The following is a 17,100-nucleotide window of genomic DNA, read 5'->3' as shown; positions in this document are numbered from 1 at the left end:
GGGTCACCCTGCCCGCCGGCCCCGGCATCCTGTGGACCTACTCGGGCGCCTTCGTCTGCCTGGAGATCGTAAGTGGGGGCTTGGGGCGCGCGGGGCCCAAGGCTGTCCCTCCGGATCCCCCTGCCTCCCGCCCCGAGCGCGGCCTTGCCCCGTGCCCTCCAGGGTCGTCGCCCTGCCCAGCGCAGCAGGAGCCTGGCGGCCGCGCAATCCCCAGGCCTCTCTCCTGGCACCTGTTACGCGGCCACCTGCTCCGGGTCACCAGCCAGAATGGCCCTGAGCGAGCGGGCAGGCGGCCCAGCAGGGCGAGGACTGGACGCTACTCCGGGCAGGGGCTGTTTGGACTTGGGGAGCCATCAGAGACCCCCGGTGTCTTGGCCAGGGACTGCGCTTGGCTAGAGGGGGAGCAGGCTCTCTCGGCCTCCCCTGTTGCTAACCTGCCATCTTGTTGGGTGGTGTAACCGACGACGGGGTGACCAGAGGCTGCCACGATTGGATAGAGGAGACCAGTGGCACCAAGGACAGGAGGAGACCTGCGCCCCTGGGCATTTCTTGTTTTCCTTGCCATCTTTAGTGAGTGCCCTTTGGATTGGGGAGAGGAGCAGGGTTCAGGGCGCAGGGCAGCGAGATAGGTGAGGTATGCGCAGTGCCTCTGGCGGTTTGCACACCAAGTGGGTGTCAGAATGGTGTAGGAAAGGTGGAAACGTGTCTGACGTTTCTCTGCCTGCTTCTGTCCCTTCTGCTTTCCTCGTCCACCTAGCGAGCCCAGATGTGCTCAGCTCACTGTGTTTGCCCAGGTAAAGGTGGGGCCACCAGGCCTGTCATGCAACTTTCTCAGACGAGAGACTTGAACGCTTTTAAAGTGATTTTCTAGAGTTGGAAGCTTTTGAAGCTTATTGTGGACAAGGGGGAAATGTGCAAATAGAAATTGGGCAACCGAGCTTGCATCATGCCTTGAGAATGGCAAATAAAGAGTGGAACGCTAGCGAGGCCGCCTTTTTTGCAGGCTGGCAGGTTTGCTGGTTCGAGCATTTCGTGTCTCCCCTCACCCCCGCCTGTGGGTTTGCATAACCTGGATTTGGGCGCTTCGGTTTCACTTGGGTACTGTGGGGCTGGAACACCTTGTGAGCATTGGTTTCCTGTCCTGTTAGCTAAGATGGCCACGGCGCCCTGAGTCAAGCAGAGCTCAGATTTGAATCTGGCAAAGGAGACTCGTGAGTTACGGTCTAAGACATCAGTAATCAGATCCTGATTGTGAGTCCAGGTGAGGCTGCTTCGAGTTGGAGCCCAGATGAAAAGCATCTCAGTATTACTGATGACAGTCTCAGTGCCTAGGTGAGAGGCGTGGAGGAGGATGGTCACGCTACTGGGGAAGGAAGGCCCAGGAAGGATGAAAGATTTTAAAAGGCCATTGTGCCCTGGAGTCAGATCCCACTCACAGCTGACCCTTCAGCACCTTTGCAGAGGCAGTAAATCTCAAGGAAGGCTATTGCACATTTTTCCCCCCTGGGAGCAACTGTTGGATTTGAACCATATGCCTTTGGGTTGGCAGCACAGCTCCTTACTGCTAGGCCAATTGACTGGATGGCAGTGAGGTGTTCTTGTTTGTTTGTTTTGATCTACGTTAGTTACTAGTTCCCCAGAATCCAGCACTTTGCATCCACCTTTTGTAAGTTTTGTGGCCTCATCCCACCCTTTACTAGAATTAAAGAATGTTCACCTGGGTGGACTCTTAAGCCACAATACCTGCCTCATCCTCATTCTGAGGGTTAATATACATAAAATTTCAAAATAGATATGTCAGTTATAGTTTTAAAGACTTGAATATATATTTATATTTGCAATTGACCTGTGGACAGTGCTGAAGTTAGGGGCACCACCCTCCCCCACCCCTAGTTAAAATTGCAGGCAATTGCTTTTTACTGTGATGTGGAATTTAGTGGAGAGACAAACACAGAAATGACTACCGTCACAGGACATTTTAAGAAATACCTGCAACCCTTGAGCTCACTGCAATTGCAAGGAGGGGGCAGGGCAGGGGTAGAGGGCGGGGAATCACATGTAATTGCACCTGAACCTTTCAGATCCATGTTTACTGTTGCCTTTACATTTATATCTATGTATCCATATATCTATTTATAACTAGATAGCAATACATGAATGAAGAAGGCTTACTATCCTTGTGCCCTCCAATCAAGAACCAAGTTTGTCCATGCTTCACTTGTTAACCACAGTGTGTAACTCTAAGGGAAAAGAAATAGAAAGTAACATATTCCATGTTTCCTTTCTCTGGAAACATGTATCTCCTGGTCTAGCTTAGTGGCTGATTGCCAACTACTCTCCCTATACTACTTGAGTAGCTTTTAAAAACTCTGTTGTCAGCCCCATCCTAATTAAATCAGAGTCTCCAGGGATGCACCCAGAGTCAGCTAATAATTTTTTTAAAAAGGTCCCCTGGAACCTGGAGAGGACTCTGTAGAGAGGATTCTCTCTGCCTCTTGCAAAAATAAGTTCTCTTCCATGCACTAAATCTGTTTTCCACTACCCATTGTAGGAGGTACTTCCTTCACAAAAGTATCCAGTCCATTCTCCCTGGCTCTTCACTTCCTCTGGCTTCTTTCTCCTGAAACATGTCTTCTTGGTGGTGGTAGTGGTGGTGGTGGTGATGGTGGTGTGTTTTTCTTAGTCAAGAAAAATATGTTTTGACACAATTCTTACCTATATAGAGCAGCATTACTTCCAAAGCCTTTACTTTTCACTCTTATGGCCAAACATCTGGATAGGTTTCCATGTAAAGTCTCAGTTACTGATTATCTGGGTTACTATTTTCTGACAATCTACTTCCTGCTCCTCCACAGCATCCAGTTAAGGGCCAAAGGAGTCCAATGAAACCAGTGACCTTGGAGAACCACGAAACCACACTGGAGCATGGGTGTCTTACACTTCCAACTCAGCTCTCACGTTGCTGTTGGTTTGGAATTGGTTCATAGCTGACTCTCCTTTGGGTTTCTGAGGCTATAACTCACATGGAAGGAGACTGCCCATCTTTCTCCCTTAAAACCATTGCTGGATTCTAATCTCCAGAGGCACAGCCTTTGGGGAGCGCACAACTACCACACTGCTTAAAGTTATCGAATCACACATTATTCAGAGAGCAACGACTATCCTTAATGGTTAGAGTGTCCACACTGAGTACTTATACAAATGGGAGGTACACTTTTTGAAGCCCCTCTTCGGCCATAGCTTTCTCAATTTCTCTCTAATTTTAAAATTGTTTTAAACGTTTGTTTCCCCATCACTCCTCTTCAGAATCAGCTCACTCTGTAGATTAATGTGAAGATAACCCCAGGCACAGCCCTGAACTCTGATTTCTTCTCTATTGTTACATACCATTGAGTCTGAACAAACTCATAGCTGACCCTCCAGCCGGTTTTCAGAGGCAGTTACTTGTCAGAGAGGTTGCCCATCTTTCTTCTGCAGAGAAGCTGGAGGATTTCAACTGTGCACCTTTAGGTTGGCAGTGCACCTCCTCACCATCAAGCCCCGATCTCCTTTACGTTGTTGTAAGGTTTCAGAGTACAATTTACAGTGACTCTATGAATAGCAGATCTGAACCCTGCCCTATCCAGTGCCATCCTCACTGTCTTTGACATGGTCAAGCCTATTGCTGTAGTCACTGTGTCCATCCATCTGACTGGGAGGTTTTCCTCTTTTTGCTGACCTTCCACCTTTCCAAGCATGACGTCTTTCTCCGAGGAATAATCTCTCCTAACAACATGCCCAAAGTATGTGAGATGAAGCTTCTTCATCTTTGCCTCCAAAGAGCACTCTGGCTGCACCTTCTCCAAGACATATGTTTGTTCTTTTGGCCATCCAGAGGATCTTCAGCACTTTTCTCTAAAAGCACAGATTTCCTCTGTGGGGATCCATTATTTTCCTCTCTACCTTTGGGCCAAGAAATCTGGAGAATGACCACTTGGCCAACTGACTGGAAGAGATCGATATTTGTTCCTATCCCAAAGAAAGGTGACCCAACAGAATGTGGAAACTACAGAACAATCTCACTGATTTCACATGCAAGCAAGATTTTACTGAAGATTATCCAAAAACGACTGGAACAGCACATCAACAGAGAGCTACCAGAAGTCCAGGCTGGGTTTAGAAGGGGACGTGGTACTAGAGATAATGTAGCTGATGTTAGATGGATCTTGGCTGAAAGCAGGGAATACCAGAGGAATGTCTATCTGTGTTTCATTGACTATGCAAAGACATTTGATTGTATAGATCATAACAAACTATGGCTGACTCTGAGAAGAATGGGAATCCCAGAACATTTGATCGTTCTATTGCAAAACTTATACTTGGACCAGGAGGCAGTTGTCAGAACAGAGCAAGGGAACACTGCATGGTTCAAAATTGGGAAGGTCGTATGCCAGGGATGCATCCTATCTCCATATCTTTTCAACCTATATGCAGGACAGATTATCCAGGAGGCTGGGCTCTATGAGGAGAAATGTGGGGTCAAGAATGGTGGATGATTTATCAACAATCTGCATTATGAGGATGACACAACCCTGCTTGCTGAAACTGAAGAGGACCTGAGGTGCCTGCTGCAGAGTGTCAAGGACTGCAGCCTACAATATGGATTGAGGCTCAATGTCAAGAAGACAAAGATTCTCACCACTGGACCAATTGGCAGCATCAGGATGGATGGTGAAGAGATTGAGATTGTACACAGCTTTAGTTTGCTTGGCTCCATAGTCAACAGCCTTGGCACCAGCAGCCAGGAAATTAAAAGGTGCATTTCCATGGGAAAGTCTGCTGTTAGGGACCTCTCCAAAGTACTGAAGAGCAATGGTGTCTCTCTGGAGACTAAGGTGCTTCTGATACAGGCTATGGTCTTTGCAATCACCTGTTATGCATTAGAGAGTTGGACAATGACCAAGGAGGATAGAAGGAGAATTGATGCCTTTGAGCTGTGGTGCTGGAGAAGAGTATTGAGAATACCATGGACTGCTAGGAAAACAAACAGATTTGTCCTGGAAAGGGTTAAACCGGGTGGCTCCTTGGAGGCAAGGATTCTGAGGCTCTGTCTAACTTACTTTGGACATGTTGTGAGGAGAGACTGGTCCTTGGAGAGGAACATCATGCTTGGCAGGGTGGAGGGACAGCGCAGGAGAGGAAGGCCCTCTAGGAGGTGGATTGATTCAGTGACTGGGATAATTGGGATGGGAGTGTCAGAGACAGTGTGATTGACACAGGACAGAGTGGAGTTTAGAGCTGTTGTACATAAGGTTGCTATGAGTCGCAAGCAACTTGACGGCACATAACAACAACACAACACCTTTGGGCCTGGATTTTCCCAAAGTCCTGGATTTTGACAGTATATTTATATCCAGATGAACTGAGGGGTCTTTGGGCGTGCTGGAGTGGTAAAATACTATAATGTCGGGCCACGCTTAGTGTCTGGGGAGACTTAAGTGTCAACTGCATGCGGCCTCTGGCTTCTTGAGACGCAGGTATGGAGGGCTCCAGGCACTTGTGGAGTTCTTTTTATACCCAATTAAAACAAGCTTGGAAGGAGGAGTGGCATCTACTTCCGTAAATAGCTTGCCTCTGGAAACCCTATGAACCTGGAAAAAGGGTGAAAGTCATGCAAGTGTTGACGACTTTCCCTCATAGGGTCGCTGTGAGTCGCCAATGACTCAATGGCACTTAACAACACTAAGAACATTCATATCCATCTGTCATCAAGAGTTTTCCACTTTTGCCCTGCAGCCTTCTGGAATTTAACACAGGAATACTATATGCCAACAAAAATTTACTACTAGGCTGTTGATGTGTGACTAAGTGAATGAGGCTGGAGATGAGGACACAGAACGACCAGGTGAGGTTGAGTGAGGTCGGAGTCACAGCCGTTACCACGTGCCGAAGAGCATTGTGCGCTGGAGAGCATTCTGGCTGTGACCTTGCAGAAACAAATCCCCAGGCCCGCCTTCCAGGTCACCTCTGAGAAGGTTCCAACCATGACTCTTGCTGGGCCTTTAACCTTTACACTAACAATATAGTAACCGTCTAACCTCACTGCAGGCATTGAATCTAGTGCCCTTGATTGTTCCTTATTCAGATCTCTCAGGTGTAAGTCTTTGCTATTTTGTTGTTGTGTTTTTGTTTGTTTGTTTGCTTTTATGGGCAAGGGCAATAAGACATAGCTAGTGGCAAGCTGTCCACACAAGGCCGCATAATCTATCACACTCATTCGGAGGGTGAGGAATACTGCACCCTTACATGCATGGAAACATTTCTGAGGGAATTGCATTCTGCTCTTGGAAGCCTAAATTGTCAGTTCTTTGGGTTTTCACCTCCTCCCTGCTTCCCAATGCATGCCCATGCCTGTTGGGGGAGATTGTAATGCTATGTTAGTTTTGTCAAGTGAAGCTTTTGTAGTTTAAAATGAAAAGCATCACCTTCAAAAGTTCTTTTCAGTCTCTTCAGGTCTGGGAAATTAATGTGGTGTTTTGTGTTTTTTTTTCTAAATTAGTAGGTATTCATTGAGTACCCACTGTGCGTAAGACTCTCTTCTGAGAACAAAGACATTTGTCTGAAAGTGCATCACCCAGCTGATGGCTCCACATAAAAATTACTATTCAAGGAAGGAGTTTGGCATGTTGGCGTGTGCCTTCAAGTCCCAACCAGCTCATAGCTGACCCTCCAGCAGGTTTTTCAGAGACTGTCAATCTGATGGGAGGAGATTGTCCATCTTTCTCACACAGAACAACTGGTGGGTTTGAACTGTCCACCTTGGAGCTGGCTAGTCTCCTTATCTACTAGGCCACCAGCGCTTTACAGAGTTAAGCTTGGAACAGCTAACATCTTTTTGAGGCAGGTTGATCATGAAATACCAGGGAGGGAGTTGTACTGCAAGTGGACTCTTTTCCAGAAAAGACAGAAATTATTCATAGTCATTAATCAATAGCTGGGTATGGGTGTGAGAATCTCAATGAATGGCAGCGGTGGGAGCCGATGGAGTGGTAGGAAAAGAGCATGTGTTTTGGAGCTCCTCTCCTCACTGAACTTTGTAAAATTCACAGGAAATATTAGCTGTGACAATATCAAACACACACAAAAAGAATAAAGGTCATTGTTTAAGTCAGTGAGTTTCACAATTTCATTGTTTAGGAAACTATATTCCACAAGTTGTTCATTAACATTTTTTTTCTCTATGGAAAATATTCATATGCTGTCAGCTATAGTGTTTTAGATTTACAGTCATTTTTGTTTATTCAACAAATAAGGACCTGCTGCATATCAGGCCTGATTTTTGTGCTCTGGAAAAATGATAACATAGCTTTTCTTGAAAAATAAATTTATGTACAGCTAAGAAATGTAGACATAATTGTCATACTGTATTTAAGTGCTAAAAAACAGGTTTATGAAAAGTAGTCCATAGCATTTCCGTAGAAATACTAAAAAGGCTATATTTGACAGCTGGGGAGACCAGGACAGGACATGTAGCTTCTATGGAGAAATAACATTTGTGTTTATCTTTTTTTTAAAAAAATTAATAATTTTTTAAAATGCAACATCTATATATTTTTACAGCATATTTTTTCCATTTAATTTTTCCCCATTAATTCATTGTTACACATTTTCCTCCCCACTCAACCTTCCCCCCAGTTTGTTTTTCTCTTTGAAGAAAAGAAGTTCTTTCATTGTTTTACTATCCCCCCCCCCCCCCGTCCACAGTCCACTTTAATATGCATTTCCTTTGTGTTTATCTTTTATTGATGAGTAAAAGTTCAATAGACGGGGGGAGGGTGGGGAATGGAATAGAGGATTCTGAATAGAAATAAGAGCAAGTGCAAACCCCAGACCCGAGGAAAAGTGTTAGGGGTTTTACAGACTGGTAGGAAGGTGGCAGACGAAGAGGGGCAGAGCAGGTGAGGCTCAGCTTGTCACTGAATTTACTCCTTAGGTTATGAGAAAAGTGGAGGACGGGCATATGGAAGAATGTTATTTTTGAGGTTTAAGAGGTTAACTGTATGAGTCAGCCTTTGCTGTTGTAACATAAATACAATAAATAGAGGCCTTTAAAGAATAGACATTTCCTCCCCCCTCAGTTATATTTTAATGCTAAAAATTACTCCAGGGACTTTGCCATGCCACAGTCCTTGTTGATAACTCAGTCACAGTGTGGCTCCATTTCTCTCCCTCAGTGTGTGCTTGCTTCTGTTTCTAAGCTACCTCTTTATATCTCAGAAGTGATAAGGTTTAGGAACCACCTACAATGATATGACTTCAATGGCCATGTTCCTTGACAAAGCAAGTTTCCAAGGAGGATTACAGGTGAATTATCCATAAAGAGCCCACTTCCTTTGAGTCTGCTCCAACTTATTGAGACCATTCATTTGTTTTCCAAGGCTGCAAATCTTCATGGGAAGAGACAGCACATCTTTCCCCTGCGGACAACTGGTGGGTTCCCATCACTGACTTTTCAGTTAGCAGCTACCAGGGGATGACAGGTACAGGTGTTAGGATTCCAGCATGCATTTTCGGTCTGGTAACATCAACCAAGCAAACAAAATTGAAATAGAAAGATGTAACCAGAGGAATTATGCCAGAGAAACAAATGTCAACGAGAGTACGAAGGTGAGAGAGGGAGGCTGTGGAGGAGGGTGCCGTGCAGATAAATCTATGGAAGGGAATTCAGGTTATTTTAAATGCAGGATTTTACTTTAGACTTGACATATATACATGTTAAACTATATAAAGTTTTCCTGTTCAGAAATTAAACTACAGCACTAAGAGCTATGATGTATTTGCAGTGGCTAAGAAGGTCTACTGGTTGACATGTTTGTCTTAAAGGTATTTTCTATTATGAGTGAGATTTTTTTTTCATTGCCTTTGAGTTAAAAATCTCCATCTACATGAAAAGAGCCTTTAAAACATCACAGGGAATTTGAAAAACAACAAACTTGCAAAACATTATACAGTATGGTGAAGCCTAGAGGACATTATGCTGAGTGAAATACCTCTGTCACAAAAGGACAAATACTGCCTAACACCAATGATATTAAGTAGGACAGATATGGGAGGGGGGGGATTTGCAAAGAGAGTGGGGAAAGAGTGGATAGATAATTAACACTGCATTAGAACAGATGAGGGAAAGAACTGCCCAAAAGGAAATATGATCATGCATTATATGTATGAGAACTTTCTGGAACAAGGGGTGCATTGTGGCATGGGCTGGGGGAGAAGGAAGAGGGAGGAGAAAATATGCAACAGTGAATAATAAAACAAACACAACTTCATAGGTGAAAACAAGCCAGAGCCCCTGCAAAGATTATTTTCAACAATCTTTTGCCCCTGGTAGCAGCCCTGTAAGAATTATTAAGAGCAAATAAAACTCTCAACCAAGGTATTATTATCATGACAGGAGTCCAGAATGAAGGCTGCATAGTGGAGTGGACTTGGATGGAGGGATTGCATTACAATGAAAGAGTTTTTCCTTTACTTTTCAAAGAGCAAACTGGGGGAGAGGGGTGGGCAAGGAGAAAAGTGCAACAATGAATGAATGGAAATCCAAAATTTCTGTAAATTTTCATTAAAATGAATAATAATTTAAAAAAAAATTTAAAAATACCTCTAAACCAAGTTACTAAAAATATTGACTTTGAGAACTAAAAAGAAAAGGCTAAGGAGAAGAGAGGCGTTTTTTTCCCCCTATAATTATATTTTATTAATTTTCATAAACATTTACAGAGATTTTGGGTTTCCATTCATTCATTGTTGCACTATTCTCTCTACCCTCCTCCCAGTTTGTTCTTGTCCAAATGCCACAATGCTTGTCAAAGCCAGTTCTGATTAATCTTCTTTGTCAGTGTGTCCTTTGCCATTCCCTATCACTCCTCCCTGAGAGAGACTTCACTCTGAGTCATAAGGAAAAGGGGATGGCGTATTCTCTTAGCTACTTCCTGCTGAAAAGGGACGCTGTGGGTTTCAGGGTGAAGATCTTCTCTCACTACTCTAAAGGGCCCCTTTGGCAGTAGGAAACACATAGACTATTATGGAGATTGATTTTGGAATTTAGATGCACTCTTATTGATTGTGCCAGATATTTTGTACCCAATGGGCATGACATATCTTCCCTGGTAAGACTGAACACGGAGGGTTAACACCAGAGGACAGTAGCCATGTTGGCATGCCCAGTTCCGTGCACATATAGTACTTGTTAGAGGGCAAGGTTCAGATCTGTTGTTTACAGGGTCAACTATGAGTCGTAGTCGACTGATAGCACCTAACATCGTCAGTGTAGTGTAATCTACAGACTGTGCTGCTAACTGAAAGGAAGCTCTAATCGACCAGCAGCTCTGAAGGAGGAAAGCGGCCAGCCTCCTCCCAGTGCCTTACAGCCTAGGCAGCCCCAGCTGAGTCAGCTCCAGTGCGATGCAATGAGGAAGAGAAATTGGACGATTCTGTTGGACAAGCCACAACTATCCCAGAGTAACTGGCTGCAGTGGAGAGGGACAGCTTTGGATGGGATGATCTTCTAAATTTGACTCAACTTTTAAGATGTTACAATTGTTCTTGAAGTCTCTGCAGTCTGACATGAGTTATCATTTTAAAATGATGATAAAATTCATATAACTTTTTCCTTTTAATACATACAATTCTGTAGCTTTAGTACATTCATATGCTGCACAAGCAGATGTTGTTGCTAGGTGTGGAGTCCAGTTATGCCTGTGTTGTTGTTGTAGTTGTTATTGTTGATTGCCTTCGCGTTGAGCACAACTCATAGCAAAACTATGAACAACAGATCTGGATCCTGTTCTATCCTGTGCCGTCCTCATACTTTCCAACACATTAGACCCCATTGTGGTAGTCACTGTGTCAATCCACCTGGTCAAAGTTCTTCCTCTCCTTCACTGACTCTACCTTTATAAGCATCCTGTCCCTCTCCAAGGAATAGCCCCCAACACGTGCCCAAAGTATGTGAGTGTCTTTGCCTCCTCCTGGCGGCGCCCTCTCCAAGATATATTTGTTTGTTCTTTTGGTCATCCATGGTATGTTTAGCACTATTCTCCAACATCACAGCTCAAAGGCGTCACTTCTTCTGTCATCCTTATTCATTGTCCAGCTCTCAGATGCATAGGAAGTGATTAGAAAGACCATGGCCTGAATCAGATGCACCTTAGTCCTCAAACTGACATTATTACACCTCAATAATTTGTAGATATCCCTTACTGAAGACTTTCCATGTGCAATATATCTCCTGATTTTCTGACTGCTAGGACCAAGGGTGTTTGTTAATTGTGGATCCAAGTTAGATGAAGTTGTTGACAGTTTCAATCTCTTCTCCATCCATCATGATGTTACCCATCGATCCAGTGGTCAGAATCTTTGTTTTCTTGACACTGAGATGCTATCCATATTGCATAAGCAGTACTACTGTTTAACTCTCACACCTTTTCATCACCCTGTGAAGAAACATCATACTCGTTAAATGATCACTTCTCATGCCCCATTCTCCTCAGCCCCTGACAAGCAATGATCTGCTTTTTAACTTCACCAACTCATGGCAGTTGGTTCTTACTCATAGAGACCATCAGGCTTGTAAAGGTATAAATCTTAACAGGAGAACACTGCCCACTCTTGTCCTGTGGAGTGACTAGTGGATTCAAACTACCAACCTTTTGGTTATCAAGCCAGTACATTTTGCACTATACCACTAATGCTCCTTTTGCTAACCATGGATTTGCTTATTCTGAACATTTCATTTAAGTGAGATCATACGGTAGGTAATTTATCTGTTTCTTTCCCTTTACATATAATGTTTAGCTTTCACCTTTAAATGTAAAGGTGAAACTTTGAACATAATATTTTTAATACTGTTACTCCATATTGTTCCATGTATTGGTATTTTGTTTCTTTTTATGACTGAATAAATATGAATAAAAATTTTGTATTCATTGTACGAGATACAAAATACAAAAAAAAGAATGTTGTCTCTGATTTGATTCCTGTCGTTTTTTATCTAATCATCAAATGACAGATTTTGGGGTTACTTCTACATATTTCTATTATGAATATTATTGCTGTGAATGCTCATGTATGAGTTTTTTGTTTGAACATATTTTCCATTATCTTGGATATGTATTTAGGAGTGAAATTTCTGGGTCACGTAATTATCCTGCCAAAAATTCAGGCTTATTCAGAACAGAAAGGAAAAGTAGGTGTATCATTGCTGATGTCAAATGGATCTTAACTGAAAGCAGAGACTACCAGAATGATGTCTACCTGTGTTTTATTGACCATGCAGTAGTCAGTTATGACCTGTGTGGTCATAACTAATTATGGATAATGTTGCAAAGAATAGGAATTCACAAACAATTCTGTGCTCATGCAGAACCTGTAGCTAGATAATCAAGACATGGTCCTTTAAACAGAATAAGAGGATTCTGTATGGTTTAAAATATGGAAAGGTATGTAATAGAGACATCGCCTCATAATACTTAGAACAAATAATCTGAGAAACTGGACTGACTGCATGAAGAAAAGCATGGTAACAGGGCTGGAAGAAGAGTCAGGAATAATTCGTTATTAACCAGTGACATAGCAGTGTTTGCTAAAAATGAAGATTTAAAGCACTAACTGGTGAAGTTCAAAGACTACAGGCTTCAGCATGGATTCCAGTTCAACTTCAAGAAAACAGAAATCTTCCCAACTGGAACAATGAGCCACATAATGACCAACATTATGATAAATGGACAAAAGATTGACACTGTCAAAGACTAGTTTAACTTGAATCCACGACATGCATGGGAGTTGTTGTTGTTGTATACTGTTGAGTCCGAACTGACCCATACCTCCCTCCAGGGGGTTTTCAGAGGCAGTAAACCACATGGGAAGAGAGTGCCCAAGTATTTTCAGTGGAACAGGTGGAAGATTCGAACAGTGTACCTTTGTGTTAGCAGCATAGTTCCTTACCACTAAGCCTCCAACTTATTAGATAAATTGGCTGTAAAAGATCTGATGTGGGAAAGGCTGGAAGCAAAGGGTTATGAATGTGTAGGGGGAAGGGGGGGGTTAATCATTGGGTTGTACAATATGATGGGGGGATGAGGGAAACAAAAAGAATTTGTTCAAATTTGTATTTGAATTTTATAAATAAACTAGTAGAAAAATTTAAAAAATTTAAAAAAAGAAAAAGGGTGGGGGGAAGGGATACCTGATTCAAATGGTTAAAAAGCAAAAAATGTCACTTTTAGGACTATAAACGTAAACCTGACCCAAGCCATGGTATTTTCACTTGCCTCAAATGTACTTGAAAACTGGATGGTGAAGAGGAATCCTGAAGAAGAATTGATACCTTTGAGGCAGGGTGTTGAGGAAGAATACTGAATGTGCACATACAGGAAAAAGAGCAAACTGCTTTGGAAGAAGTCTACTCAGAATGGTCCTAAGATGTGGGGGTAGGGGAGGCTTTGGCTCACGTATCTGCGGCTTGTCATCAAGAAGGGCCAGTCCCTGAATAAAATAACATGCCTGATAAAGTGGAAGGTCAGCAAAAAGTCCTGATGAAGGGAGCTCTAGTGGCCTGGTGGCAAGAAGCTGCACTGCAATCCCAGAGGTTCACAGTTCAAATCCACCGGATGCTGTGGTGGAGAAGGAGGGGCAGTCTCCTCCTGTACCAGTCAGATCCAATTTGATGGTACACACAATCAAAAAAATAGTTTAAAAAAAATTAAAAATCCTTGATGAAATGGCCTGACACAGTGACTCCATCAATGCTCCCAGATCTAGCCATGGTCAGGAAATTACAGCATATGAGCATCTAGCGCTGGTTCTGTTGAACTTACAGTCACTATGAGTTAGAACTGACTCAGTGCCACTTACGAACAACAACATGATAACCTTATGCTTAACTTTTTGAGGAAATACCAAACTTTATCACAGTGGCTGTGCCATTTAAAATTCTTACAAGTAATAGATGAAAGTTTTGGTGACCTGAATATCCTGTTTCCTACTTTAGAAGATCATGCCCTTTCACAGTCAGCATATACAACATTCTTAATGTGTGTATAAAAGCTTCAGAAGGAGGAAGATAAAAAGAAAAGAGGCAGTGGTGTGTGTGCAGTTGTTCTGATGGCAAGGCTTTGGCATGCAGGCACATTTCACCGAGGTGATAGCTACTTATGCACAGAAATGAAGAGCGAATATTAAAAATTGAGGTTTTAAAAGTAAAGGGAATTAGAAATTAGAATAATAATAGGATTGGAGCCTATTTTTTCCCCTTTATAATTGCTTTCTAATTTGATATTCTCATTAGTGATATATGAAGCTTGTATAAATTTGAATTAGACCAGGAAACACATTTCTTTGGTTCAAACTTTCACATATAAAGCCAAAAGCCAAAACATTTTTGCTTTAATGCATTTTGAACATAGACCCCTTTCGTGTATGTCTCTTCTCTTCACTTCCTGGAATGTGTTTTGTCTTCCATTCTCTGATAATAAATTTTGCTAATACTTTGGACATGTTGCAAGGAGGGACCAGTCCTTGGAGAAGGACATCATGCTTGGGAGGGTGGATGGACAGAGCAGGAGGGGAAAGCCCTCTATGAGGTGGATTGATTCAGTGCCTGGGGTAATCGGGGTGGGTATGTCAAAGACAGATTGGCACAGAACAGAGCAGAGTTTAGGGCTGTTGTGCATAGGGTCACTAGGAGTTACAGGTGACTCGATGGCACATAACAACAATATGTACCCCAAACTCAGAATTTGTATCAGACATAATCCAGGAGTAGTTTTTTTTTTTTTTCTATAATTATATTTTATTAATTTTCATAAACATTTACAGAGATTTTGGGCTTCCACTCATTCATTGTTGCACTATTCTCTTTACCCTCCTCCCAGTTTGTTCTTGTCCAAATGCCACAGTGCTTGTCAAAGCCAGTTCTGATTAATCTTCTTTGTCAGTGTATCCTTTGCCATTCCCTATCACTCCTCCCTGAGAGAGACTTCACCCTGAGTCATAAGGAAAAGGGGACAGCGTATTCTCTTAGCTACTTCCTGCTGAAAAGGGACGCTGTGGGTTTCAGGGTGAAGATCTTCTCTCACTACTCTAAAGGGCCCCTTTGGCAGTAGGAAACACATAGACTATTATGGAGATTGATTTTGGAATTCAGATGCACTCTTATTGATTGTGCTTGGCTGTACATGTACATATCCTTGAAGATGTATCATGGGGGTGTTGCAACCTAGAAGACACAAATTTGACTAACAAGTTATAAGTACATGAGTCCAAAAATTATGGAAAAGTAAAAGAAAAGATTCTTTCATTGTTTTACAAACCCTCCCCCAGGTCCCCTCCACCATGCAGCCCTCGCTCTAGTCTCCTGTGATGACAGAAATACCCAGTTACATCTCTCTTTTAGACGGTTCTCTCCCTCCTCTGCTTCAGTGCAGTATACATTATTGAACCCATCTTACTCAGTGTCTCCCTAACCCCAAGGACAGTCCAGGAGTAGTTTGGCTGGAAGTTCAAAGGGGATGAGTGGAGGCAAGCAGGGAGGGGTGAAGGTAAAGCCCAAGGCCAGTACCTCTTTGGTCAGAAGTACCAGAATGAGTAAACAAACTAAAGAAGATGAAAAATGGGGGACACGAGCTAGATGGGCAAGTAGTAGCAACTTCTTGGAGGCTTTTTACCCAAAGACTCTGAGATCTTACCAGAGGAGCAGGGGGAATTGCCAGAAATCACTTGAAAATTAGGAAACATTTGTTCCAATTAGTCTTCCTGACTTATTTTTAATACCACTCTCCCTCCAGTTTGCCAGGAAATGAGCAATGTCTTCCAGCATCCCACAGTGCACCTCTGCACCAGTGTCTTCTAGAACCATCATTGTGTGCATTCGTTGGTTTCTGTTCTTGATAAGGAAGGTGACATTAAATGCCTTCTGTGCGTCTCAAAAGAAATGTAGCCAAGGTGCACCAGGCAAGGTTGTGACACTCTTTCTCACATACTTTGGCCATGTTGTCAAGAGAGACCAACCCTTGGAAAGAGACATGCTGGGAGAGGTGGAAGGGTCCATGACAAAGAGAAAGACCTTCAGCTGGATGGATTGACACGGTGTCTTTAACGATGGGCTTGGGCACTTCAGAGATTGAGAATGGTACAAAACAGGGCAAAGTTACCAGATTTGTTGCTCATAGATGGGGTCAGTATGAGTCAGAGCTGGCTTGATGTCACCTTTGAACTGTGGTGTTAGAGAAGAGTGGTGAAGATCCCATGGGTTGCAAAAAGAATGAACAGGTATGTCTTGGGGAAGGTGCAGCCAGAGTGCTCCTTGGAGGCAGGGATGATGAAGCTTCATCTCATATACTTTGTGCATGTTGCTTGGAGAGGTTTCCTTGGGAAGGTGGAGGGGTAGGAAAAGAGAGGGAGATCCTTGACCAGGTAGATTGACATGGTGACTATGGCAAGTGGGTTTGAATGTCAGAGACTGTAAGGATGGCATGGGATAGGACAGGGTTCAGATCGATGGCTCATTTGTAACTATGAATCGTACTAGACTGAATGGCACCTGACAGCAACAACAGCATGGAAGGACCTCTCCCAGATTTTCGCATACAGAGATGCCTAGGGCACTTTTGCCAACTCTATCTACAGTCCATTGCGGGGGGAATAGGCATATGAGGCCAGGACTTGTGAGCACTGTAGAGGAGAAGAGACGTGCGTCAGTCACACGCAGGCACTGCGGATGACATCCAGCAAGTGAAGTCTTTCTGGAAGAGATGCCAGAAGTTTAGTTATCCTCAGAAACTGGTGACAGCATGCGAGACAGAAGTACCGACCAGTGCAAATGATTCGCCATATGCACGGGGGATGGGGGCGGAGGCAGAAAGACTGAAGTACAGAGTGGGTGACAGGAAAAAAATTTGCTTGGAGAAGGTGAACTCGGTGGTCTCTGTTATTGTATAGTATTAGTACCAACCACTGGGTTATAGAGACATTGAGATAAAGTTACACAGGAGTGTCATCCACTTGCTAATCCACATCCCTTTGCAAAGTCTATGAACACAGAGAAAAGTTGATCGTTATAGA

At 43.2% G+C, this 17,100-nt stretch overlaps 1 protein-coding gene across 1 annotated transcript in view; it reads left to right on the top strand.

The window, feature by feature from the left end:
- Positions 1-2: 2 nt before the first annotated feature.
- The window catches only part of MAL2 (mal, T-cell differentiation protein 2), a gene marked incomplete at its 5' end in the record, with an annotated part of 40,596 nt that continues 23,498 nt past the window's right edge, over positions 3-17,100 (top strand). The window contains one exon of the mRNA XM_006879477.1: positions 3-68. Within this exon, the coding sequence (XP_006879539.1) occupies positions 3-68 (66 nt within the window). The remainder of the gene's footprint in view (positions 69-17,100) is intronic.

This window comes from Elephantulus edwardii, unplaced genomic scaffold (assembly GCF_000299155.1).
Source record: "Elephantulus edwardii isolate Elephantulus edwardi_28Jun2011 unplaced genomic scaffold, EleEdw1.0 scaffold00003, whole genome shotgun sequence".
Classification (NCBI taxonomy): domain Eukaryota; kingdom Metazoa; phylum Chordata; class Mammalia; order Macroscelidea; family Macroscelididae; genus Elephantulus; species Elephantulus edwardii.
The sequence above is the reverse complement of the archived record's forward strand: the minus strand, read 5'-3'. Positions and strand labels throughout refer to the sequence as shown.